The sequence below is a fragment of the Pogoniulus pusillus genome, chromosome 20, assembly GCF_015220805.1.
Source record: "Pogoniulus pusillus isolate bPogPus1 chromosome 20, bPogPus1.pri, whole genome shotgun sequence".
Taxonomy (NCBI): Eukaryota; Metazoa; Chordata; class Aves; order Piciformes; family Lybiidae; genus Pogoniulus; species Pogoniulus pusillus.
Window position 1 is genome coordinate 14,641,138 of NC_087283.1, and position 20,843 is coordinate 14,661,980.

General features: G+C 40.5%; 1 protein-coding gene across 3 annotated transcripts; it reads right to left on the reverse strand.

The window, feature by feature from the left end:
• Window positions 1-123: 123 nt before the first annotated feature.
• On the reverse strand, window positions 124-20,487 carry SIAH1 (siah E3 ubiquitin protein ligase 1). 3 transcript variants are annotated; one of them, XM_064160332.1, is made up of 2 exons: window positions 20,241-20,487; window positions 124-3,621 (listed from the first exon to the last, which is right to left on the reverse strand). In XM_064160332.1, the coding sequence occupies exon 2, from the start codon at window positions 3,617-3,619 to the stop codon at window positions 2,771-2,773; it is 849 nt and encodes a 282-aa protein (XP_064016402.1). In that variant the 5' UTR covers window positions 3,620-3,621; window positions 20,241-20,487; the 3' UTR covers window positions 124-2,770. The 3 variants fall into 3 exon arrangements, with proteins under 3 accessions (XP_064016402.1, XP_064016403.1, XP_064016401.1); XM_064160333.1 differs by lacking the exon at window positions 20,241-20,487 and adding an exon at window positions 19,245-19,267; XM_064160331.1 differs by lacking the exon at window positions 20,241-20,487 and adding an exon at window positions 6,687-6,972.
• Between the last annotated feature and the right edge of the window lie 356 nt (window positions 20,488-20,843).

Sequence of the window (20,843 nt, forward strand, 5' to 3'; positions counted from 1 at the left end):
TAGTGCTAGCAGGCAAGAGCAAGATCTGTATTTAATCTACTAAAAGAGAAAACTGAAACTCTTTCCCAGTAGAGCAATGTAAAATAGTATTGTCTAAAATAAACAGCTGATATTAAGACAATGGCAGGCTTCAATACACCATTTATTTTAGATAAGGTAGTAAACTGTACAGATTGCCATTATGCTTTCTTTTTTCATATGTAACAGAGTGTAGTTGACTTACCAGACCCTCAAATTCTTTAGAGAAGATCCACTGAATTAAGCTTCTAATAATTCTGGAAATCTGGGGCTAAGTGTAGTTTGTTTAATCATTCCATTTGAATGATTCAAAGTAAAATGTTTTACACAGATTTTTTTTTGTAACACCAAATGGAGTTAATAACAGTTCACATTACAGTAAGTCAGCATACATTAGTTATGCTATAGCATTTGGCAACAGGAAAAAGAAAAGCACCTGTCTGATCATACCAGTTAGCTTCTAAAACTCATCACAAATGCAATTTTTGAAGTTCCTTTCAAAAGTACATTCTTTGTCTTCAGCTCATTCTGGCCTAAATAAAAACACTGCAATCAGTGCTATGAGGTTTTAAGATTCACAGGTCTTTTGGGGACACAACACCAGCTGAACCATTCCAAGCAAAAGCAGCAGAGAATAGTCTTACACAACTTGTGTGCTTATGCAGGCCTGTCACTCTATAATTGTGAATTTCAGACTGCAAGGCATTCAACAGGTTCTTAGCTAGATTTTTGTAACAAAACTGGAGAGATCAAAAATCAGCTAACCTTGGCAGGCAGTTCAAGCCAGCCACTCGCAAGTGAACTAGTGACATGGCAAGTCATTGTAGTCCTCTAAAAATAGGTGGAAGTGTTTAGCTAAGATTCTGTCAAAGATCAGAAGACAAACCTAAGGTAAATATAGACAAGCTTCATTAGGTGAGAATAATTACTGAATTTTAGAAGACTGCAAACAAAGAATTAGTTGTGTATTCCTAAATAAAATGCTGGACTGCAGAATTTTTGAAGTGTTTATCTACTGTCACAAGGTACTGGACAAGAACATCTTTTAATGAAATCTGAGCAGTTCCAACAGCCTAAATATAATCAAGTTTTAAATGGAACTTCTATATGAAGGCAACTATTGCTGTAGCATTTTTTTAATCCAACTTAGTGAATATTTTATTCCTTACCTGTAGAACTACTTACCTCATCATGCATCAAAATAGTAAGTTGTCTTAATAGCTCAACTTCTGACAAGAAAGTTAAGATTGTGCACAGTAGATAAACTATTTTAACGTTACAAATGTAGTTAATAGCCAGACTACCTCCACAAACATGTCCACTACTACTATGTTTGACAGAGATTTCTTTTAAATAGCCTGAGATAAACCGCTTCTCACTTTACTCTTTTTCTGTCTTTATGTCTAGGTTTTGTAACACAAATACCAGAGACATTCATAGTTAACGTTTTCACATACAGGCAGTCTGTAGAAAGCCCAGTATCCTTCTGCAGCTGCTGTGGCTGGTGAGTCGCACCTCTAAGAGGTTATTTGCATTTTATCATGTCATAAAGATGAGATACAAAAATCTGTTCGCGACAGTTACTTTAGTAGCAACCAAAAGACATAAAGACAAAAAACTGAGCAAGAGTGTCAACACATCAAACTTTGAGCTAAAGCAAAAAGCAAAAGTTGTGGGTTTTGTTTAATTTGCCACATATTCTTTTAATGACAGATATAAAAAGACTGAAAACATCTCATTCTGACTGCCTTCTTAAAAAGGAAAAAAAAAAAAGTCTGCTTTTAGAATTACAAACAGTGTGTAAGACAACAGCTTCTTTGTACTGCAAAACCAACAAATACAAGGATGCAATCAAGTTTCTAAGCATCTCCAAATTTGAAACGTGAAGTATTTTTTTAATCTCAGAAAATTCTTAGTAGTTGCTCATTTTTGTTCAAAGGTAACTCAAAGTACAACAACATTTAGACCTGTTTTTAAAGGAGCTTTCTTTCCCAATAGATGTTTGAACACAAGCACTCCTTTTGAGTTCAGTACATTCACAAAATAGCTAAATTAAGAACAGTATCACCAATGAATTGACTACTGGAAAGAGACAAAATTTACCAAACATACAGAAATAGAAGATTTACCATAGCAATTATGCATATCAAAAGATGACACCTGTAATTAATTTAAAAAAGATACAAAAAAGAGGAAAACCTGAATTACAGAAAAGAAAGTCATATTTATTTAATGAAAAACTAGAAGTTAATAAAAATTAGCAAATACACAAAAAATATACACAAACAGCAGCAATACTATGTAGTGACTTACAAAGAGGGGGTGGGGGGAGAGGAGGGGAAGCAGCGGCCAGAGACCAGACCGCTCAACATGGCTTGTCAGTCAAAAGGGGAAGGAAAAAAAACACAAACAAAAACACGAAACAGTATCCTTTTCAACAGTACAATCAATCTACAAACAAGATTTTAGAATTATTTTACAACGTTTCCTGTAGAATCAATTCTTAATACAAAAGATGCCCAGTTTGGGTGTATATATATTTTCAGTGGTTTACTGTTGACTTTTTAAATATATTAGTGTTACTACATGCAACTGCTTCCTGCAATTTAACAGCCTTTCCTTTTATTTACCTTCATATGTCTACTCTCCGTCTACCAAATAATTTGTCTGACAGTCAAAGATGGTTACCCTAGGTTCTGCTAAATTAAATGCAAGGGTTTCAACACTGGCCTGAAGAGGTTTGATTGCCATTTCAACACATGGATATAGTTACGTTGATGCCTAGATTGCCATTTTCTGCAAATAGCTGTGCGATGCTGGTGTCAAAGACTAGACAGTCACTATTCATAATGGCTGTTGCAATTCCCTCATGTATAGATCGAGGAGTTGCTTCCCAAGTCAATCGCCGCCTATGACCATTTAGCTCAAGTCGATAAGCAAAGTTTTCAGCTTGCTTGCGTGTTCCTATCAGCTGTACAATTGCAAAGAACTGCTGGTGACCATCATATTTTTCCTGTTTCTCCAATACTAACATGAAATGAAAGCCAAAACAAGACTGCATCATAACCCAGTCAACAGCACCAGGAAGATTAATGTCTGTAGCAAGGAACACTATATCTTCTCCCTGAAGTGTTGTAATTGACTTATGTTGATGCATCAGATGTGGCATTACAGCATCCAGAGAACCTTGCCATTTACATGAAGCACCAGGACACGGACAGGAATAAGGCCTAAACTCACATAGCTCCTCATGGTCTGCTTTTTCGGTGTGTGGCAAAGTTATCTCACATCCGGAAGAGGCATATTTACATGGGAATAGTACAGAATTGGCAACTTTCTCCATAGCCAGGTTACGAATGGAGCCAAGCGGGCCTCGGCAAGTTGGACAGCACGTAAGTTTGGGGCGACAGTTGCTGCAAACGAGATGCCCACTCTGACACTGAAGAATTGGTGGCAGCACATAGTCAAAACACACAGGGCACTCAAAGAGACTAGCCAAGTCATTATTGGAAGCTGTAGTGCCAGTCAGTGCGGGCACCCTCTGTGATGGTGTACACTTTGAAGTACCTGTAGGTAGTGCTGTGGCAGTCTGACGGCTCATTTCTGTAACACAAGAGAGAAAAAAGAATGAGTATCTACACATTTTCCTCTGATTTACAAAGAAACTTCAAAAGGAAACAAAAGCAAAGGCCCCATGTAATGCAAACTACAGAGACCTCACAAGTAGTTATCAGCTGTGCTGCATGCAGTACAGACACTTGTGTAACGTACAAGTTTAACAAGTAAGTTCTGCCAGTTATTCTGAAGACCCATTTCCCTACTGAAAGCTGCAAGGAACGAGAGGTGAGCAGAGAGCAAAGACATGCTAAAATCCTAACCGAAATCCTCACAAGTTTGTTGCTAGGTTGATTTTTTTTTTTTTTTATTGCATCTACAAAAGACTCCACCCATATCACTTGTGTGTAGCAACTCAGCATTACAGAGCAATTCTAAAGCTGAATTCCAGTCAGCCATGTGTTTAGCGAGACGAGAAACTAGCTATTTTAAATGAAAAAAACAACTTCTGCATATAACCTTCTCAGTAATCGTGTTTACTGTATAATTTCTTTTAAAAGTTGAGAAATAATAGCAAGTGAATATATAGCTAAGGCAGTTAACTACTACACTGCTTTTTACCTTGGACAGGAAAGTAACTCTTCTTTGTCATTACTGTTACTAAGACCTAGTGCTTCTAATCACTTGGAGGGGGGGGGGGGGGGAAGGAGAGGCAGCAGTTATTTCCTTGAATTCCCAAAAAATAAATTCAAGAGACTGAATTTGAGAATTTTAAGACAAGTACTCAAACATCTCCAGTGACATGAAAATGCAGTGTCGATGAAGTTCTGCATTCAGTGGAGTTTGCACTGTCCTCAGATAAAACGTAACAGCTGCCTAACCAAACAGCTTGCTCAAGTGTTCCACAGATGCTGTAAAAGCACTGTATTTCATAACATGTTATGAGTGCTACACTTTTACCTGCACCTTCTAACTCTCCTCCTTCTTGGGCCACAGGACTTATTAGCACTACCAGAAAAAATAGGCACTTTTTCTTTTTTTTGAGGTGGGGTGGTGTAGGGAAAAGAACTGTACCTTCACATGTTAAGGAAAGTAAAATGCTGTCCAAAATTGGTTTCTGTTACACAGTGAAACTGTCAACCACCTTGAGTGCTTCTCTGCAAGTACACCAGCTCTGTATCCATCATGTACATAGAAAGCTCTCAAAATAAACCTCATCTTTAATCTCTTCGCTATTTGACATGGGAATATTAGGCAATAGGCAAGCTTCTCATATTTAGCATCATCTCACCCACAAACTTGGACTAGCTGTCTCAAAGCAGCATACTGTGCATGCTTTTGCAAGACATACACTGTTCAGGGCACAAAATGAAGGAACTAAGAGATTCCAACATACAAAATAACTCATCCCTTGACATTCAGAGAGCAGTTGTAGACAGCCAGGTTCAACACTGTAAAGGGAAGTACCTCTCACCAGCCTAGTGCTAAAACAACACTAGTGTCTAAGATTCAGTATCCAGTCTCTAATTTTGAGTCTTGCATGCCCAGTAGGAGCATCATCTCACTCCTCTGAAGTATCTGTGTATCTCAGGCTTGTTGGACTAGAAATACCCACTTCCATCTTTGGAAAAACAAAACAACCCAGACAGCAGTTTTCAATGCTAGGCCTTAAATGATATTGCAGAGACATGATGGGAATGTTAGTATCTTTTGTGATCATTTTCATACTGTAAGGCATCCTACATAAGATGAAAAGAAAACTCCTACTTATCAGATACACTAATGTTCTTGGGAAGTGATGCTACACCAGCTTGTCATGAGGACATCCAAACGATAGAGCCTCTGTGACAACTGAGCACTGCTGCTTTTCTTTCTCAGCTCCTATAGGTGGGAGGCTTATGATGGCACACCACAGTTCTGTGCCCTAGAACAAATGATACATAAATCATGTGCAGTGGAGAGCACATTCTAGTCATGCTGACTGCTTGGAATGAACTTAGAAAACACACATAAAATATATTTATATAAAACTATCTTCATATACTGTAAATGCACACAATTCAAGAAGGTTTGTGTGTGCTTCATCTTACCTGAGCCTACGCATCCTGATCCAGGGATCCCCTGTAACCCACAGATAACTCAGCTGAAATCACTGTGTTACATCAGTTTCCTAGGCAGTCTGACGAGCTGAGTGAGCTCTGGCTTCATTAATGACACCCCTCAGAGCCTATTCAACAGCTAAGTGAAGCAACCTACAAACTTTGCAGAAGACATTATGCACAGATATATTTCCCACCTAAGCTTTTTAAGCTATGAAGTACTAGAGACCAGAACTCTGCAGCCCTGTTTTATCTCCATTTCTGCATGTACCAGCCTTACACACACATTTCACAACTGAGGACCATCCAAATAAACACGGAATGAAAACAAGCTTGAATCTGTGAACCATACCGTGGAGATGAGCACATAAGGAAGAAACTGGATAAAGCTATAAACTGTAATCTACCAAGTCTAAACTTGCCCAAAGCCTAAGTTTTCATCACTCTTGTTAGCATGGAGGTGTACATGAATCCTGACAGAAAAGTCACGGAAAATATTTATTTATAGTTATTTTAAAAACTAATAGGTAATTACAAGTAAAAGTGTTATCAGTGTGATAAGAGTGTCAAGTAATGTCATGCAATGCACTACAAAACAACTACAGAACTGGAAACAAAGTTTAAAGCTATTTTTAGGTACAGAAACTCCATTTCATGGAATGTTTGTTATCGTATCTGTTCACTGAATAAGTCTCTAAGCAACAGTGACAAACTATGGTACTGTACTCCGTGTGTCACCTTCAGAGGCACTGTGCAATCTTCGAATAGCTTGTAGGACCCAAATTTGAAAAAGCATAACCAACACAAGGAGTAAAGAGGGAAAAAACTTTTCCTATTTCTGAATCAAGAAAACCTCTGTCCTTGATGGGCAGGCACCGACCTGTTAATGAAACTACTCTCAACAACTTTCTGGGCAAGTGTGAAATGCACATGCTTATCTACATCTCCCGAGGGATGCAATTCACAGCTCCTACAAAAGCAGCTTAGAGCACCTTGCATAACGCAATTCACTACCTTTCCCCTTGCAGGTTTCACTTCCCGGCAAGCACGAACACAAGACTCCCTTCCACGCATACAGAAAGCTGGAGGCAGATCTCCCCGTCATGGGGAGTGAAGCAGCTCATGGCGTTTCCGCGCAGCAGAGCTGTGCTCAGGGCAGCAGCTCCTCCCGGCTGAGGGCAGCCCGCAGAACACGGGGCGGCTGAGGGGCGCCGCCCCCGGTGAATGCCCCAGCGATCTCCGGAGGGACCCTGCGCCGCACGTTGCCGTCACTGCTTCCGGCCCAACCTCCTCGCATCCCATTTACGGTCGTGCCCCCTCCACATCCACCAGCCACATCCGTGCTCGGGCCCGGCGCCCCAAAATGGTTCCTCAACTTCCCCCGTCGCGCTGCCCCGCGGCCGGCGGCGCGGCCCGAGCCATTGGCTGCTCGCAGTGGACCCCGCCCTGCCGCTGCCCGGGGCCGCGCAGGGGAAGGCGCGACAGCCCCGCTTGGGCGCAGCGCGGGCGGCCCCAGGCGGCCAGCCGCACTGAGGCCGGCCGCGGCCCCGGACAACTGGATCCTTTTCCTCTGACTGAGAGAGCCCCGATCCCCGGACAGCCACCCCGAAGAGCGCCTTCCGCCCTTCAAACAGCACGTCGCCTCCATTTCCCGCAGGCTCAGAGGGAAGCTTGCCTGCGTACACAGCTCTCTTCACGTGTCAGCCCAGCGTCATGTGCAACAGCAGCAGTACGTGCTCCACACGTGTCACAGCCCCTTCTCGTTCGGATGCTCGCAGACTGACAGACTTGATCATCTTTCCCAAGTATCTAGTTTTAAAAGCTATACATTATACTGAGAACTTTTCCAATACACGAACCATGAATTTCACTTCCTGCTCCTGCTTTTTCAAGCATATTGTTCAAATTGGCATTTTCCACTGCGAATCTCTAACGTACCTGTGCTACAGGATTTTTTTCCCTTCCATATAAAGTTTATTGTTAAACAAAAGTGTAATATTATCAAGGAAAAGAGCAACGGAACAGATGTGAAATGATGTGACATATTTGAATACCCACATGGACAAATAAGAAATTAGAACCATTTAAGGATAAAGGAATTGGAAGTCAACATGCTTGCATGACGCAGGTGCCATACTCAAAACAGCTTAGATATTACAGAATACAGATGCAATGATCATAGTATCATGGAAATACAAATGTCAATACAGACAACAGAAGAATATACTGCAACAAACTGTTCTGGTTGCATGAAAAGTAAGGCTACAGTATCTGAGTGAAAAAAAAAATCTTCAAAAATGCTCTCCCATGATTTGAAATTCAAGTCCTGTTCAAGGAAGACTCTGGAAGCTTGTATCAGGTATTCCAATGTGCTAGTAACACCCAACTACCATTAACATTACTACTAACTCGATACAAGGTGTGCTTCAGCTTCATCCCAAAATGTGCAATATACAACATCCTCATTAGTTAAAAGGTCAATGAAGTTTGCCAACAAAACAAGAGCTGAAGAAAACCAGCACAGAAACGTCTTTTGAGAAACTGTTGGGTGCTCTGAAGTGCCGGAAACACACCCTATGCTCTTCTCCTCTGCAGCTAAGCAGCTGTCCCCTAAAGCAAGTCAGGAGCCTCTGGACAGGTAAGGCAATGCTGAACATGCTCTTTGCTATGCTGTGATACAACTTACAATGCCTTTGAAACAAATAGTGAGAACCAGAGACACAGTGAATTCACTGCTTAGAACAGTTCAGCTGAGGTGTAGACACAAGGAAAGCAGTTTCAAAATACATTCAAAAAGCTGATGTACCTCAGATGCCACTGAATAAATAACAGCAGATAGAAATAGACTGAAAAACCCTTTTAGCTTCTCATCTTTCAGAGGTGTTAGCTTCAGATATCATTCCTGAAATCACATCTCCTACGTTTTACTGAAATACGGGGCACCTCTGACAAATTCAAGTTAACACCATCCACTTTCCAAAATCTTCTATCAAACAGATTAAACTTTTTTTTCCCCCCAAGGGGGAGGAAAAAGCCCCAAAACTCCTATATACTCATTTAACAGCTTGTAGGGGAAAAAAAGTCTCATTATGTAGTGTGAGTGACACAAGGCCAGGGAAAAAAACAAAACCTTATCACAAATGTCTATATGTAATGTAATAAAACCTAAATGAACTGTTGGAAATCCTCATTTAACAGGGCAAATAAGAACTTAAAATACAGAAAGATTAGCCAATATCATCAGATGTTTGTACAATTCAGTACTGATAACTTCTGTAAAATATTATAAACTACAAAATGTAATGAAAGTGAAGATTCTAGTGAGTCATCAGTATTTCTTAAGGAAGGTTTCATGAATGCAGCAAAAAGAAACCCCAAAGTATACATTTAGAAAGGAGAAGGGGGTTGGGAGTGGTGTTTGCACATGCTCATATATAAAGTACACAATATTTTGGCCAAAAAAGTGGAACTGTCGCCAATACGGAAGTGAAAGTAATTAAAAAGCACACTTTGTCCCAATTAAAAAGGAGCACCAGTGTACTTTAAGTAGGGAATCTTCTCCCAATTTTTCAAGTAGTTTTATAGTACAAACTCTTAGAATACCTTATTTTTGTACCACAGCTGCTCAATTTATCAGAAATCTTAAACTGCTGAGAACAGCAGCACCATAGAAAAGCCGCATTTTCAGCAACATCTACTTACTACTTCCAAAATTAATTTTCCAAGGTATCTACCTCTCCTCCATCCTGTCTTGCACTCAATCATCAACGTACAGCAAAACAGATGGGAAAAAGGTTTTAGCAGGCTCTAATGAATGTATGTTGCCCTCACCACCACCAAACTCACACTTCAGCAAACACATGTAACATTTAATGTATTATGCACAAGTGGCTCACAGAACAGCTTGTGAATTATTGCTATTTCAAATAGTTTTCTTCATTTATTTTAAATTGTAAAAGACATTTCAGGACTTGATGTTTTCCTAACATCTCCCAAGAGCTCTGAGATCACAAAGACCTGGCATATTTAATACCAGCTGCATGTCTGCTTCTGCGAATTCAACAACGTTTGACACAGAAATGTACATCCCTGCTTACCTGCAGCCTCTGTACCTACTGGCTTACTTCAGAACTCTTAGATGACACTTCATGATATAAATTATTGATGGTATAATGCAATTTAGTCTCTATACACTGTTTTCTATTAATGAATTATGAGCTTTCTTCAACCTTTCCAGACCCTGTTTTCATAAGATCCTATTCTGTTTGTTATTTCAGATATCTCAGGGCTTCTCTTTTCCTGCATACTAGGCAAAAGCCAGAGCAATCTAATGTCAGAGTAATGTAACACAAGACAAAGAAAGTTACAACACTGAGGGAAATCTCTTATTTCCTTTCCCAAGACATCATTTGTCCAGTTCATCTTGTTTTCACACAAAATCACAAATTTCCACTACCCTGTAGTGACCCAGCCTTCTTAAAATTGCAGGTAATATTTTTTCTTACCAGCTCAGGACATGCCCTGCCAGCCCCTCTTTCCAACCATCAGCACAGGAAATTCCAATGGATTTGTATAATCTTGGAATCAGACATCCTTTTTATGGCTACCACTGCAGCAAACTGTCAGACCATAACATTCGTTGTTTCTGCTGCTACCATACATGTACTCTTTTACACAGTATGATCACCACTGATACTGGGCAGTCCAGATCTTCTTTGAACTCCACACATGCCATGTGGCAGACATAGATACAAACAGCACTGTGTATACACAAACAGTATTATTATGCCCATCAAATTATGGTGACCTGTTTCTAATTCAATACAAGAGACTGAGCCTTGCCTAGTGCTGTCATCTATACTATTAACTACTTCTGCCCAGGAGCTCTTTTATTTTCTAGATATCAAAGATTTTCTTTCCAACAACTCTGTAACATAAAATTAAGAAAGAATAGTCCTACAGAAAATACAAACCAGCCACATTAAAAGGCCATACTGGCAAGCAACTACTCCTGTGACAGTAGAATTTGTATTTAAATGAAACAAAGAACAATGTCAATTTTAAAAAGTGAGTAACCCATTCTCTAGCCAACCAGAATTTTCTATATTCTAAAGAATCAAGATGGAGTATTGGAATATGCTGCTACAATACTCAAGCCTTGCAAACTAAAACAAGCTGAGGAAAAATGTTCAAAGAAAAACACCTTACTCATGAACCTGCAAATTTCATTCTAGAATGAAAATCATACATTTCTGATCACCAGCAAAAATCATAGTTTGGACCAATCTGTATTATATAAGCAGAGAGCATCCCAGCTTTTATATGTCTTAATAATTATTCATAGCATTCAGTAAAAAAACAGGTTTCTTTGTAAATTCAGATCAGAATAGAATGTTTATCTCCCTCATCTCTTGAGCTTGGAAGGAGAGGAAGTAGCACAGAAAGCAAAGCTAGGGAAACTATAAAGCGCATTCCTGAAAACTAAAGCTACACTAAAAGCAATTTCTCAAAAGTCACCACTAGAAAGAGAAACTACAGCAATACATTCAATAAACTGGCATTACCAACAACAGCAAAAATCGGTATTTTATAATCTACTGTAATAAAAAGAAAGTTAAGCTCAAACTAGCTAGTGAAATGACCTTTTTCCATTATACATAATTAAACAAAAATATGGAGAAAAAGAATCACTCTTCACACACAAATCAAAACCAAACACTTGCATTAAAAAGACCATGAACAACTTCCAAAGTGGACTTCACCATATTTCTCCTTTTTAAAAGCAAGCAATTAACCTGTGTCACTGACACTGTCAAATCTTGCTGTGCTTGAAGTAGTCTATGATAAAAGCCTTCTCTTTACCCTGTTCAGTAACTCTGAGTGCTCAGTGCCAGTATCGGTAGTCAGTCAACAGCCAGAGCCTTCCTTGGCATAGGACACCTGAACCTCCAGCATGCCTACAAATGGAACCTGTAGCATGATAATCTATGGTATGAAGAGCAGCTGTCCCACACTAACCTTCTCAAATACCAAACTAAACATGCCTTTCTGCAGCCTTCCATAGTTTGAGCCCAGTAAAGCCGAGATACATTAGTACAAGTTTCAAAATAAAGATGGCAAAACCCACAGAATCTAACAAAAATAAAAACTTCATATGAAAATATAGACAACTTTATGCAATTTTATTTTTTAGTAATATCTATTTCCACTGTACACAAAACACACTCAACTGAGTTGTACCAGGATCATCTTCCATCACTAATTCAGCCCAGTAATTTCTGTAAACACAGGTAGAAAGTTACCTCTTAAGAAGTTCCAGACATAGAATTCTGCAATAAAAAGCAAGACAGGCATAAAGGAAGATCGGCTAACAGACAGAAATGCAAGTCATTTTTTCATGCTATAATAAATACTACCACTCAGAAGTATCTGAAGCAGGAAGCACTTAATTCTGTTCTAGAATATATCATAGATGAGGTCTGTATACAATCACAAACTATTAGCAAAAATGAAATAATTAAAAAACTCCTCCCTGTAAATGTCAACAGCACATCCTCTGAATGTGACAATTTAGGGACTATGTTTCTCTCCTCAGTCTGATTTTGCAAAAACGTCTTCCCTGCATACTGTAACTGCTATGCAATATTGCATCACCATTTCTGTGTCTGTGGCAGACATGGGGAAGAGGGTGTGGCATGGAAATACCTACCTTAATTCAACAAGCCTAAACTACAAGAGGTACCTGCACTTTGATGTGTCTGCACATCTTTCTATGATAAGTATTCCAATTCAAATTCAGGATCTGTTTTATATTCAGTTTTTCCTGCCTTACTAAATAGAACCAGGGAGCAGACCACCAAAATAACCAGACCTGATCAAGGAGGACCTGGCCTATAAAACTGATTGATCAGGACACAGAAAGCCACTTTTTAGGTGTCAGGACAGAATTACATATGTTAATTATTTTTATAAAGATCTCTCCACCTTGTGCATTGCTTAAGATCTTACTAATTCCCATCTTAAATAATAATTTATTACTGTAATCCTTAATTTGTTCTGCATTCCTGTATACAATCCTGATGACTGCAGAACCCTGTGAAGAATGGCAATCTGACCTGTGAAGAGCCAACAGGCAGGGGATGGCTTGGAGCACTGAGATAATGACTCTGGAGTACAGATCCTGGTGCCCCAAGGTGTATCAAACATAACATCAACATATAAATACATCACAAAGCACTGATACTGGAAGATTAACTTCTACCTCATCTGAAGTTACTCTTTTTTCATCATTTCAGCAAAGAATTTTTACAAGTTAGGGTTATTTTTAGGGTTTGCAGATTTTTTGCTTTTTGGTTCTGTGGTTGAGTTTTTTGTGGCTTTGTGTTTTCTTTGTGTTTTTTATTTGTTTGTTTTCATATCCAGATACTTAATTTTCAAAAGCATTAACATCTAGAAGAATGTCAGATGAAGATAATGTCTTTATTTTATTGCATATACAAAACAGACCACCCTGTTACATGAAATGATTGAATATTCCTTGCAACCTTAAATGAAACAAGAAAAAGATAACTGCAGTACAGTATTAGTGGTACTAGAGCAGTTGTCTGTGGCATGGCAGACCTGGGCTTAGCTCTGTCACAAGTTTCTGAGTCACCACAGGCAAGTACTTCCCTGCTTTTTTACAGATTTTGAAATATCTTAAGCAGCTATGAGTCTTGGACATTAATGCAGAAGGGAGTGAATTAACTTGGTTAGTATACTAAATGAACTCCAGAAACCCTATTCAAATTTACTTCAGGTTAGTAATAACTAAATTTCATTACACACTAAAGGACGCTATGTTAAATTATTTAACATTTCAGTCTTTACAGTCAGCCACAGTCAAACTTCAATCACTGTTTACTTTCCAGCTCCTGCTCACATATAGATAACTGCCCTCTGTTCACTCCTATAGCTTGTACATCAATGAAGCAGATTAAGGCAGACACTGGCAACTCTCTTCTCACTAATTCTACTGTATCTAATCTGAAGGCCTCCTTCTAAGAAATCGATTCCACATTGACATTTTATGTAAAGCAAATGATGTAACCTTTCTTTAAGCAAACCCTAGTATTTAAAAAAAAAAAACCACTAAAAAAACAAACCTCAGCTTTCTTTGTGAAGGTCCAACTACACAGCTTTTAAAGCGACTCAAATTCAGCAGAAAAAATAAGTCTCAGGAAAGAGAATTATATGCTCCTTTTTTGCCATTAACCTCTGAGCAGGTGTATCTCAAATGCTAAGTAAAATGCACTCATTATTCCACTAATTTCTATTGCTTGGGAAATGCTTCATGGCATACAAAATTAAAAAGCAGTCATAATCACTCTCAAGTCAGGCTTGTCTCTGCATCGTAAAATAAAACACAAGATAGCATAAATGGTTTGGAAATTACAAGGATAGAGGTATTATCTTCTGTTACTTCATGATCACTTTCTAAATTCAACACCTATCACTGCTGTCTTCCTCTGCAAAATACTGTCCCCTCTTCTGTTATGTAGTTAAATTAAGATTTGGACCTATGTCAAAGTACTGAATCTCAAACATCAAATCCTAAGAATGACTCACTACCTGCAGCGTAAGTGTAAAGTGCAGTACTTTTTAAGCCTTTTTCTTTTACAGGAGTGTTGCAGTTCTTCTAAAGGACCCTTACAGTGGAAGAGTGACCATTCAAAAAATGCAGAGTTTCAGACGCAACCCCCTACGTCTAATGCATATTAAGGAACAGTCTTAACAATGTACTTTTTTTCCACACACCCAGCTCCTTTAATAGGTAAGCACCTGTATGTCCATAGAAGAATTATGATTGTACAAGGAACAGCAACTATTCCTCACATAGAACACTTGATGTTAAAAATAAAGTTGTTCAGCACAACAGCAGCTTTTAATGCACGTAGAAGTGCTCTTTCAATTACTGCTTTACAGGTGCTGCTGTTTTAGAAGAATGTTTGTCACTACTCCTATTATGGAATACATACTTTCTTATTTTCAACATTTCCTTTGATTACATTTTACCTAGCACAAAATTTTTGTAGTGCACCATCAATATCTGCCCATCAAATTATTCCCCAGTCACACCTGTGCATCCAGTCTTCAAACTACATCCTTAATGTACATGCATAATCACACAGATTTCAGCCATGCAACTTCATGCATAAGAGAGAAAAGAATTCCTGTGAATGAAAAGTAATTTTGTGATGCCAATAATTTTTTTATATGTAATTACACATATGCATGTATTTCAAAATAAGCATTCAGAGACTGAAAGATCAGTTGAGCAGAGCACTTTCACAGTTTTTTCAAGAGGACAACTGCAAATAAGAAGATGGGCAAAAGTTTACATTAATTTAAAAACTAACTAGTGAAACAGAAGAGGCTTATCTTGCACAATTTAAAGTGGGGCTATGTATGTGCAAACACAAGAACAAAGAAGTATGTTTCAAAATATGACTTCCATCAGTTAAAGAAGCTTAAAATATCTGATCATAAGACTGCAGCAAATTTGAAGTTCTATGTCTTGTCAAAAAATTAAAAGAAAGAGTAAAATAAAATCCATTTCAGAGATCTCTTGGTTCTAGGCTGATGCACAGTTACAGTCACCTTTCAAAGAGAAAGTAGCAAAGTTACATGTTTCAAAGGTTCTTGTATATTTTAATAGAGCTTTTAAGAACTGCTCAGCTGCAGGATTGCTTGTAAGTTCTGGCATACCATGACAAAAAAACGAAGAAAATGGGTCATCTAATAGCACAAAGAATGATCCACTTAATAAAGGCTTCACAACTCAAGACACACACACACTTTGAGTGCACCTTCACCCTTCCTACAACAAATAAAAGCAACCCACCACCAAAATGGATGGTTGTGCTGCCTGCCCTTTACCTATTAGTTTTGTTTCTCTTTAAAATAATGCATTCAGCCAGATCAGTCTTGCACAACTACACGAGTCCTTACACAAGCACACCAGAAAGACACCAAAACCAAACTTGCAGTGAGGGTGATACCATTCCTTCTTAGCTTTAAACTTTCACTTACACTGATGCCAAGCACACCTACAATGACAGAAGACATCTCTTGCATCAACACTGGCTTTTACATTATCATGCAAGCTGCTTTGAGAAGTGAACCAGGTAATACCTACCCACTCCTCACAGGCCATTAGTTTTCAACTCGTGAAACTATGATTGGCCCATTTCACATTGGTGACAACACTGCAAGTTATCACAGGCAGTATGAATAGAAACCATCTTTAGCTACTGCAGAACTGTACCCTGGATGTGCTACAGCTTATGCAGTGCTAATTCTATTTTTTCTTCTTTCCTAACACTAATGTGCGAACAGCAACTAACCATATTTTAGAAATAATGGTAACCAACTTAAGAACATGACACAGGAAAAACTAATTTTCCAAGCCCATTTCAAACTAGTACCTACATCACATTTCAGCATAAAGCAATGTGTATTAAACAGAACAAAACAGAACATAGAAAACTAGTATTTCAGTTGTCATCCCCTGGCATAACACAGAAGATATAAAACATTCACTCAAGAAAGATCTTTAATACAGAATAAACAAGCAACAAATAAGCCTTGTAATATACCTACACTTCTAAGCTAGACACTAGCTCTAGCAATTTTTATGTAAAGGAATTTGTTTTCAAGTTTTCACTCCTCTAATTTCACACTAGATGGTTTGAAAATTTCACACTACATTGTTTAAAATACTTACTCCAGTTAAAACCTTTCCGCTTTTTGACAGTCTGTATGTTAGCAAAATTTAGCATACATTTTTCCTTCGAGTTTTCCTTAGACATATTTCATGTGAACACAAATTGGAAAGTAACTTTAAAAGTGTATCATTCTGAACACTCCTCCCTGACAGCACTCAGAAAACCCCAAGCACAAACACTGAAAAGCCACTGTGGTTTTCTGTCAAAGACTAATTTTTGCTCTCTTTAATACTATAGCCAAGAACTGTAGGAAAGACTTTATACCACACAAACCAAACTTCGAAGAATTGCCATTTCACTTTAAAGCAGCCAATGGCTAATTCTTTAAGCAGCAAAAGTTATTACTACACTCTCCTTGTTTTTCTTCATGTCTCAGCAAGGCCATTAATTGTTACAAGAGAAGACAAAAATCTGTTTCTAGATAAGGCAAACAAAAAAGAAAATGGTCAACAACTGTCTGCAAATTAATTTGCTGCTCTTTTTACACCAATTTCCCTGTAGGAACATAGTCACAGTGAGTTTTTCAAATGTGTTTCCAGATGCAAAAGAACAAATACAGTCCTCAGCATCCACGTATTTTACTTCCCCACTAACACAAGAAGCCTCAGCTTCCATATTCACTTTCTACAAGCAAAACAAGTCAAAATCAGAAGTGCACCATTTGGTTAACTGTAATTATCTAGCACTTCATCCGATTAAAATACAGTGGAATTAGTAACCAAATCTCCCATTATTCCTATGATAACACAAAGAATCACCATTCTATAGATTAGCTCAAACAGGTATATCTTTATATCAGTTGTCCAGGGCAATATGGAAACATAATACACACAGAGTCTGGACTAGAACTACAAAAATGTACACTTATATGAAGATTGGCACAATGTATAAAACTATTAATGAGGAGTTAATGCAATTATACTAGGCAGAGAAAGAAGACAAAATTTTAACAGCTAAATACTATATAGCATGGCATAAAAATAATCCCGTGTTGGTGACTTGGGCAGATTTTTGCTACATACAATTAAGCACTAATAGAAAAAACTTTAAAAAAGCTGCAGTAACATCTTACATTGACAGCAGTATTTACACCTATCGCTCCACTGCTAGCCCATGATGGCCATCTTTACCATGACATGGTACATTTAAGACATGAATGATATGTACACTTTGAAAAAGAGCAAATTGCTTATGACAAATTTTCTAATCAATGAAACAAAGCATTTTAAGCTACAGACACTTCTATCTGTTGTGTATTTCTGCTAGAGTCAATATGAGTATTTCTTACTATTCTTTTTAAATTACAACTGTTTTTCACTTTTCTTAATGCTGATTTTCCTTCAAAAAACAATGCAGTGAGAAAGAAAAAAAATCCACTAAAACTGTTTTCCTTATTTGCAGTGTTCATGGTTTAAGACTGTAAGCTTCAGAGAAGTGATCTTAAGCTTTAGGCCCTCAGTTATGGTTAAGACAAACTAGATCTTGCCAGCATCCTTACTTCACAGCTACTGTTCTCTGCAACAGCCAGCACTTGGAAGTACCAACCAGGGAACTACAGTTTCCACAGCTGGAAACACCATTTTTACCTTGGTTTTCGGCGGACTGGGTATATCCATCACAAATGCAGTAAAATTCCCCATATGTGTTTACAATTTCAGATACCACTGATTGACTATTCTGGTTCATCTCCACTCTTGAAAATGAGGCAACCATTAAAGCAGAACCCATACTGATACTCAAGGTGACTAAACTCAGTCTAGCTTTCAAAGCTAACAGTTACAAAACTACAAACGCTCTTACAAGCAGAAAACCAAAGTGAAGTGGTTCTAACTTTAAGAACACCACATAGGCATTGTGTGTATAATACTCCAGAACGTTTCATGTGAAAACTTAAGTTCATAAAATTGTTTGACTTTTCAGACCAAAACCAGGTGTTGCTTAGATGAACATGGCCATGCTCCACCCTCTTCTGCATTACAAGCAGGTGTCTCTAGTATCTGTGCAGTACTCACACTAAGCAGAAGGCAGCAATGATGCTCAAATGTAAGTATGGAAAGTACACATGTTGTTTAAAATATCTACCTTCCTCAGTTCACATCCACTTAACTGGAGTCACTGAACTTCTGTGCTAGCTCCTCTAATACAATCTAATTAGACTATAGCATTAAAACCTTACCAACAGGAAAGATGGATTCATGTACAGGATACTCTGTCATGACATGTATTTTCAGTATCAAAATGCCCATTAGTTTCACAATTCTTGGATCACAGAAGATTCCTAAAACCATACCACTAAAGAATTTTACACTTAAGCTTTCCTGTAGAATTCTCCAATGCTATGAAAAGTGCTAAAGCTATTTGAAAACACCAGTTTCCACTTAATGCAATTATAATTTCTGGCACTTACTTTTACATCAATATTGCAGAAAATGGTAAAGTAGAACTAACTGATTTATTCCTTAGTTGGATCTCTGGACTAATCACCTGTTGCAGAAACTAAGTTTTATCCAAAAAGCCTCTGTATTACTGAATCTATACTGAATACCTAAAATCTTAAAGACCCGGTTGACTAACTCAGGGCTGAGAAGTCCCTCGCTGGAATGCACCTTGCTAGCCTCAGTTTAGAAAGGGAATAAAAAGACAACTGAAACTATTTCCCATGTGTAGAATATCCAATATCTTTCATAGCCCAGTTCACAACCCAGCTATGAGCTTTCTAAGATCCACTCAACTCCCACGTGAAAGAAATTAAGTCACTTCATTTAGCGTATGAATACACTTATTACGGAAGAAAGGTAGGACTCACCCAGATTATCTGAAACAGAGACTGAAGAGAGCACTGGAGAAATATCTTATGTTCACAATTACAAATGAAACGTGAGTTTATAATAAAAGCGCCACCACTCCATCACCGGAAGAGAAACTTGGTTCTTTTCAGAAACACTCAGGATGTTTTGCCTTTTACTACAAAAGCTATTGTTTCCTGCCCTTTTAAAACCGTGGAGAAAAGAACTGAGACCCTCAGCCTTTTAATTTCGTAAGGGAAGCCGTGGAATGAGCAAGAATCTTCCCCCTCTCCTTTGCTCCCACATTAGGGACGAGCGAGACAACAGCCTTCCCAGGAAATGTCACAGTGGAAGACCCAATGACCCACCTACTCTGGCAACCTGTTTCCCGCGGCGGCTGGGCCCGTTGGGACGGCGGCAGAGAGGGACGCCGCTGCGGGCCAGGAGCGTAGGCCGCCCCCGCCTCCCTCCACCGCCGCGGCCCTGCTGACCTTCGCCGCGCCGGCAGCCGGCGCCGGGCCCCGCTCCGCTCCCGCGAGCACAAAGCGCACGGCGCGGCACGGCCGAGCCCACAAAGGGACAGCCCCATGGCCCAGGCCCGCGCCGGGCCCTCTGCAGCAGGCGGGTCGCGCCGCCGCCTCAGCCTGGCGCACAATAGCCCAGTAGAAGGGCTCAGAGCCGCCTGCTACCGCGGGGCCGCTCCCCTCATCTCCTCGGGACCTGCAGGCCGGGTCGGAGAAAGGCCCGTCGCGCCTCGCTCCCTCGGGCGGGTTCCCTCAGCACCCCGTCGCGGGCGGCGGCGCAAGACCCGGCCATCAACAGGAAACCGGACGCCCGGGCTGCGATTAGGCCGCGCCGGGGCCTTACTCTGACTCTCCTCTGCGGCCGCTGCGCCGGCCCCGCCACCTTGCCGGGGCCTCTTCTGCGGGTAGCAGCCCCGGGCAGGGCCGGGGCCGTCGGGCGAGCTGTTCTCGGCCCTTCGAGGCCACTCAGCCTCACCTCCGCGGCGCGCTCACCTGTGGGCGCTGAGCTGGGCAGGACCCCGCTGAGGCGGCCTGGCTCCCCCGGTCGTGCGGGCTGCAGGGCGACGAGCTGCGCCGCTGTCGCCGAGACGTTCGGTGCCCGGCCCGACCGCCTGAACCGACCGCGCGCTCCCTCGCTCTAGCTGCCGGCCGAAGAGACACCGCCACGGGGGCGCGCCGGCTGCGGTGGAGTCCTCCTGCCTGCTAGGCGCGCTCCCGCGGCGAGCGGGCACCAGCGCCTCCGCGCACGCGCAGCCGGCACAGGCGCGCGGGCTCCGCTGCCCCGCTCTCGGCGCGGGCCTGTGGCGCTGAGGAACAAAGGCCGCTCCGTTCCGTTCTTCTCCATGAGGCGCTTGTCAGTGGCTTTCCGCCTTCTCCCTGCTGTCATCCGTTTGCCGCGTCCTGGAAGATGCTGCCTCTTACCTGTGCAGGCGCCGAGCCCTTCCAGTGTCGCCCGGCTTCACCGCAGCCCCGAGAACGAGCGAGGGCGCGGCGGCGCCCCGTTCTGGGGTAGTGAGGAGGCCTCAGGCCCGGCGCTTACTCTCCTGCGCCTCAGTAGGTTGTGGTAGCGGCCTCTTCGCGGGCAGCGACAGCCCT

Coding starts and splice junctions, on each gene's coding strand:
- SIAH1 (XM_064160331.1), bottom strand. CDS start 6,777: ATGACGGGGAGATCTGCCTCCAGCTTTCTGTATGCGTGGAAGGGAGTC. Junction 3,622..6,686: donor TGAAACCTGCAAGGGGAAAG/GTAGTGAATTGC, acceptor CTTGTGTTACAG/AAATGAGCCGTCAGACTGCC.